This window comes from Nuphar pumila, chromosome 8 (genome assembly GCF_984573655.1).
Source record: "Nuphar pumila chromosome 8, dmNupPumi1.hap1.1, whole genome shotgun sequence".
Taxonomy (NCBI): Eukaryota; Viridiplantae; Streptophyta; class Magnoliopsida; order Nymphaeales; family Nymphaeaceae; genus Nuphar; species Nuphar pumila.
In genome coordinates, this window is record NC_143256.1 from 20592716 (window position 1) to 20600031 (window position 7316).

The window sequence follows — 7316 nt, forward strand, 5'->3', positions numbered from 1 at the left end:
AAAAATAAAATTCTTTCTCATGTTTCAGATTGGCTCGTCACGACCTAGCTGATGAGACCTGAGCCAAGCCCATACTCAAAAGCATCGGTTAAAAATCGAGATTCAAATGACTTTTCTTGTAGCCAAATTTTTGAAAAATCATAAAATGACTAAGTGTGAAAATATACGATATTACATTTCACATACATGAATAACATGTATGTAACCTGCCATTATAAATTGAGGCACGGTTGCTTGATGAGAGGAACCACCTTTTTGTCTCATTTGGGTTAAGGGTCCTGCTCACCATCAACTTGACGACCTGGGCTTATCGTGGACGTCGATAGGTTGAGGAGAACGTCGAGCACCTGCATACACTAGTTTCATCCATCACGTCTACCCGTATGTATTTTTGCTTTTATATTCCGGTTCTATTTTGAAGGACGCCAATATATCGTAGTTATCTTGAAGTGAGGCAAAACTATTTGCTGGAGGGCTGATGCATATTTTGTGTCTTCTTCTTCTTTGGTCTCTTTGTCATCTTAACCAGAGTCCATCGCTTTGGTTCTGAGATTTCCTCACTCATGGTTGGCTTCATCTTGCATCTCTTTGTCGAGTGTGCAATGGACCCACAATCCTTACAATACTTCATACTATTTTCATAAATTATATCATGCGAGATTTCTCTTCCATTTTCAATTTGAATATCAATAGCGTGATGGGCTTGAAACCCACAATGCCTGCAATACTTTATCACTCATGGTCTGGTGAGGTTCTTCTCCACACTGATGGGCTGAGATAGGTCGACTGCTCCCTCTTTTTTTTTCCTACGATCTCCTCTCACGAAACACATCCATTTTTTTGGGTCAGATGCCAGGCTTGTCCCTCTGAACTGTGAGCAGCGTCGTGCCACACGCCTCCACTAGGAGGCTTTTGCGTGTCACCGAAAATCTGAGTTTTTTTGAGAAAATGCATCGATGGGTGTGCATTTCCGCAGAGCCCACAATGCCAAAACAAACATGACATTGTGGAAACACCTCGATGGGTGTGCTATTTTTACAGGTTGAACCCCCTTTTACATGAAAATGGTTTCCATGAAGGATCCGATTCAGTTTCTGCGGCAAAGGAATCCATGAAAGGGCTGCCGCAGCACCCTATTCTGTGACAAGAAAATGCCCCGTAATTGGAGGCCAGCCAGGCTCAGTTTCCACTTCGCCTTCTGTAACTCTCACTCTGCTTCCATGCCTTTCAAGAAACATGATTCAGAATCACTTTTTAATTTCCTTTTGATTCAGAAATCACATGGAGTCTCATGTGATTTTGAATCTCTAGCAAATTAGGAAGTGAAGGCAAATGAGATTTACTTTCTTACCGCTTAACTTTTTATGTTTGGCGATTTACTTTCTCGTTAATGATCCAATGAACGTGGCCCTAAAATACTTTAAACTCATAGTCACCTTCCAAATTAAGTGCACATCATTATTGACAACAAAATCAGGAAGAATGAACTATAAGATTTTTGGTGTACAAAAAATGAGTCAAAATCACTATTACATCAAAATTCAAAGGGCAAACTTAAGATCTTTCAATTACATTAAAATTACATATTACACGAACATTGGAATGCTAGAATCACAATAACAATTTTTTGTTGTTTCACCTTTTCAGAAAAGACTGTGAGAAGGATCTAGAGTAGCTTAGAGATGTGCCTTATGCAACAAAGATAAAAAGAAGTAGAAGTCTTTATGTAAGGACCAAAATCCAAAATACATCCTTGTCCTATCAAGTTTGACAAGTTTTCCCTTCCCTTTTCATTATTATTCTAAAAGAATTCTTTAACTTCCCTTAAAAGTTAGACCGTGAGAAGGATCTAGAGTAGCTTAGAGATGTGCCTTAGGCAACAAAGATAGAAGAAGTAGAAGTCGTTATGTAAAGACCAAAATCCAAAATACATCCTTGTCCAATCAAGTTTGCCCTTCCTTTTTCATTATTATTCTAAAAGCATTCTTTAACTTCCCTTACAAGTTGGATACATGAGTATTCTAGAAGGAAACAAAAAGTGTAATTTACAAAAGCCTCATATTTATCAGTTATTTACAAAAATTCATCCAGGGTTTCTGTTATTACAACATTTATTCGCTTGCTTATATAATTTATGTTTTGAAAGACATGCTTGGTCCTAAAACAATTCAATTCACCTTTGTTTAGCAAAAAAGAGTAACTAAAACAGCCTTATTATTATTCATTTGTATATCAAAAGACCATGAAGTGAGATAAGGGTGTTGTTTCATAAGAAAATGTCAAAAGTATCATTTCGTACATCAGGCAGGTATTTCAAATTCATTCAGCTTACATAGGCAGTTGATTGTAATAACTCAAATATTAGATGGGTTTTTGTAAATATTTGATAAATTGGGAAGTTTTTCAGAGCTGCATTTGATTTAGGCTATTATATAAGCCTTCCAAGAAAAAATTGAGTGAACCGGTAAACAAGACGTGAGTTCCATCTCCAATATTCTGATAATCACAAATTCTCCTCCATCTTAATTAGGGATGCCAGTGGACCGGGGTGGGGGCGAGTGACAAGGTCTTCACCCCCGCTCCGTCTCAAAATCGTAACTTTCATTTCTGCGTCCATTCTTGCATGGGTTTATATTTTAACTTCCATCCTCGTTTCATGTCCTCCATCCTCTATTCAAAAGGGGCGAGGCGGGGTGGGACTCTATTTCTTCTCAATCCATTGTCATCCCTAAAGAAGGATTGGGGATGGTATCGGGTGGGGCAAGGCAAGGACCGGGATGGGGACAGAGATAGGGCTGGGTGGGAGAAAGCGTAAGTCCATCCCCGCCTCCATCTCTGCACGGGTTTTGATTTTAACCTCCATCTATGTTTCATGTCCTCCCACTACAACAAAGCAGTAGATTAGCGACGACCACATTCCATCGCTAATCCGTCGCTATCCATGTTAGCGACGGATTAGCGACAACGCGGCGACAGTATGCTTACGTCGCGAATATTTCGACGCTAACTGGCGACGGAATAATTCCGTCGCCAAGTCCGTCGCTAATTGCGACGGAATAACGAGCGCTATATTCCGTCGCCAATCCGCCGGTACTAAACGGCGACCATGGCGTGGCGACGGATTTAATTCCGTCGCTAGATTAATATGAATAGCGACGGAATCATCCGTCGCAAAAATGAAAAAAAATCAAAAAAAATTTATTTAAAAATTAATTACCGAGAACTGTACAATTTATATTTCCTGTACAATTTATATTTCCTGTAAATAAAAAACAAACCACACAAAAAAATTCATATAACAAGTATCTATAATAATTAATCGTTCCACCTTAAAACTAAGAAGTTTAATTATTTACAATTCAACAATTACAATTAGGAAAAATAAAAAAAATAGAACTTCTTCAACACAGTCCTCTAATCATCGCCAAGATTTTGTGCGTCTTCTTGTTCATTGTCTTTATCTGTCCCTTCAGCTCCACTACCCTGATTATCGCTAGCAGCCTACACAAGAAAAGAACAGTCAGTATTGATAAACAAAATATAATGAAATAAATTACACACTATATGTGATTCTATCATGTGCTCATGTGTGATCTAAGGCAATAAAAAAACTCTATATGTGATTCTATCATGCTCATATGTGTGCTAAGGCAGTCAAAAAATTGAATATGTGATTATAGCATGTTCATATGTGTTCTAAGGCATATAAAAAAACTCTATATGTGATTCTACCATGCTCAGATGTGCTTTAAGGCAGGCAAAAAACTATATATGTGATTCGATCATGCTCGTATGTGTGCTAAGGCAGTAAAAAAATTGAATATGTGAATATAGCATGCTCATATGTGCTCTAAGGCAGGCAAAGCCAAAAATTTTATATGTGATTCTATCATAAATGATATATAACATGTTCATATGTGTTCTAAGGCAGTTAAAAAACTCTATATGTTATTATAGCATGTTCATATGTGTGCTAAGGCAGTAAAAAAACAGAATATGTGATTATAATATGCTCATATGTGTTCTTAGGCAGTAAAAAAACTGAATATGTGATTATAGCATGCTTATGTGTTCTAATGCAATCAAAAAAACTTTATATGTGATTCTATCATGCTCATATGTGCTCTAAGATAGACAAAAAGTTAAATATATATATATGTGATTCTATCATGCTCATATGTGTGCTAAGGCAGTAAAAAAATTGAATATGTGATTATAGCATGTTCATATGTGTTCTAAGGCATCTAGAAAAACTCTATATGTGATTCTACCATGCTCAGATGTGCTTTAAGACAGTCAAAAAAACTATATATGTGATTATACCTGAGAGGGACCTGGAATCGAAGATCCCCTATCCTGAACAGCGGCCTTGATCTCATTTCGGAGAAAGGGGGCGACGGTGTATTGGAAGTAGTTAATCAGTGATTCATTAATGATCTCGCGTACATCATCACCGGAAAGAATAGTCGGCTGCTTGGAGCTTATGTCGGCGCAAGAAGTTGGTGAGCCGTAACTGGAAGAACCAATAACTGGTGAAGTGTTCATATTACTCCCAAACCCGAACACGCGACCTTTTTTGGGTTCACCTGCTGCAGTCACCCATGCTGTAGGATCAAATGATGGATGCTGAGTAGCGTCTTCGCCATATCGCTCTACCATTTGTTGCTCATATGCCTCCTACAAAATAATGTTTAAAGTATTCATTAATAATTAATGATAACATTATGATGACTTGCATATATATTGCAATGATTATTAATAGAGTTAATACATACCGTTGTCGTTCTCGCCTTCTCTGATACGAAGACTCCCGTGGTCTTCCGTTTATGTGTTTCTACAAACACATCCTTATATGGTACACTGCCTCCTTTTTTTGCTTCCTGCGAAGTTAAATGACAAAAGATTTAGTACACAAATTTGCAACAATACTTATAAAATTAATATTATATATTAATGAGTTACCATTTTCTTTAGGTGGCTCCCAAATGTCTTAGATCCACCTGTGTGTAGATGGGCTTCGGGCATCTTCGATCGATTTTGTGAAGCCTTCGCAGAGCGATTTTTAAATGCATCTCCCGCCCACATATCGCACATTTCATCCCAGTAATCTCTCCTGATAGTAATAGGACCATGGCCCTTCCACAGTAATGGATCATCTACTACGCCAGATGCTTTTTTTGCTGCAGTCTTCATAGTGTGCAACATGTCTGCAAATCGATTGACAGCCACCTTCTGCCACACCTTCCTTGCATCATTTTCTTCCACCGTAGTTGCAAAGCGATTCGAAGCCTACAAATATTTTCAGAAAGTTAGTAAACATTGCTTAAATAAATTAAATATGAAACACATTAACTATGAGGAACAACTGTATACCATGAATGAGGACCACAATCTGTCTAACACCTCCTTTGGGTACTCTTTCCATTGAGCAACTGGTCCTGGTAGATGTTGAAGAAGTGAATTCCTAATCTCCCGTACTACTTCTTGTGGCTCAAACCTCATGCTGCACATGAATTGTTACACAGTAAATATCAATATAAAATATTTAAAAGATATGCAATAATTGAAAACAAAATACTTACGGTCGATTATCGATATACACTATTCGAATGAGTTTTCTTGTGCCAGCCTGAGAAGACCCTGTTTCCTGTGTTGGCTGTTGACTTGTGCGATCAACTGGTGTAGGTGGGTCGTGTACAGGCGCAACATCATCTATAAAAAAATACACACCAAGTTCTCAGAATGTGCATTTGAACTAATCAAGCATCTAATTAGTTATATGATATACCTATCACAGGAGCCCGTGAAGATGAAGGTTGAGCCTGTCATCCCACAGTACTTTTAATTCATCAATCAATGGCCTTAGATATACATCAAGATTTTGGCCAGGTGAGGTCGGACCAGGGATCAACAGAGACAAGAAAAGATTTGGACGTTTCATACACAAGCTTGGTGGAAGGTTGTATGAAGTTACAAATACTGGCCAGCATGAGTATGGAGTTGATCTACCCCCAAATGGATTAAATCCATCTGTACATAGACCGAGTCTAACATTTCGCACTTCCATTGCGAAGTTCTGATGAGTACGATCAAAGTGCTTCTAAGCTTCAGCGTCAACAGGATGCGTGATCTTGTTTTCATCGTGTCGAACTTTATTTGCATGCCATCTCATGTGTTTAGCTGTCTTTGAAGACATATACAATCGCTGCAATCTAGGAGTGATAGGAAAGTAGCGGAGCGACTTGTATGAAACTTCCTTTGATCTCGTGCTACCATTGCCTCTTGTCTTTGGCTTGAACCGAGGATGCCCACATGACGGGCATGATATGTCGTTTTCCTGCTTCTTGAAATACAACATGCAGTGATTTGGACAAGCATCAATCTTTTTGTAACCCATACCTAGAGCGTTGACCATAACTTTCGCACGATAGAAATTTTGTGGCAATTTCTCATCTTTAGGCAACATACTCTTCACAATCATGCACAAACGGTCAAAACATGATTGACTCAAATTATACTCGGACTTCAAATTCATTAGTTGAAGAACTGCAGACAAGATAGTGTGACTCTCACAACCGTTCCAAAGTGGCTCATCAGCATCTTTAAGTAAATCATAAAATCTACTAGCTGCATCGTTTGGTGATTCTTCATCTACGACAGTTCTTACATCACTAGAACTCATAGCAGAACCCAGTTCTGTTCCTGCAGCATCAAATATCAAATTCGTATATGGATTATCGTGCACCACATTCACCCGTGCATCAAAATCGTTTCTAAATTCTTCTCCATGAAACGCCCAGTTCTGATAATCACTCACAAAACCCTTCCTGTATAGGTGATGTCTAACGCCATGAGGTTCTACAAATCGATTATTCTTACAAATCTTGCAGGGACACCTAATCCGACCTGTGGGATCTACCGTACTGACACTCGCCGTTGCAAATTCAATAAAACTATCGACACCATCCATATATTCATGCGATAACTCATTGTACACTATCCTACGGTACATCCATTCACGGTTTGCAGTCATTCTGTCGTATGATGTTACGAATAGTATCCTAACGAATTAAGAAAAAAACAATCAGAATGCGACGATGAAGAAAATATCAAATTTATCATGCAATATACTATGTCAAACAATAACAAGAATTTTGATGCATGCATTGATAACTTAATATTTTCATGTGCAAACTATTAATGACATGATACAATCATTTGAAGCATGCTTTTATTATAAAATTTCACATGGAAGTCAAAATCAAATTGAAAGTAACTACATGCAAGCATGGATACAATTACATCAAACATTGCAA

At 38.0% G+C, this 7316-nt stretch overlaps 1 protein-coding gene across 1 annotated transcript; it reads right to left on the bottom strand.

Annotated features, from left to right (window-relative positions):
* Window positions 1-3205: 3205 nt before the first annotated feature.
* LOC149829744 (uncharacterized) lies at window positions 3206-4548 on the bottom strand. The gene is made up of 2 exons (XM_090015615.1): window positions 4324-4548; window positions 3206-3501 (listed from the first exon to the last, which is right to left on the bottom strand). Exons 1-2 carry the CDS (start codon window positions 4543-4545, stop codon window positions 3415-3417), a joined length of 309 nt encoding a protein of 102 aa, XP_089871741.1. The 5' UTR covers window positions 4546-4548; the 3' UTR covers window positions 3206-3414.
* Between the last annotated feature and the right edge of the window lie 2768 nt (window positions 4549-7316).

Excerpts from the sequence above, each read along its gene's own strand:
- LOC149829744 (XM_090015615.1), bottom strand. The coding sequence starts at position 4,545 with ATGAACACTTCACCAGTTATTGGTTCTTCCAGTTACGGCTCACCAACT. Across the intron at positions 3,502-4,323 it reads CGATTCCAGGTCCCTCTCAG|GCTGCTAGCGATAATCAGGG; the intron begins GTATAATCACAT and ends TTTCTTGTGTAG.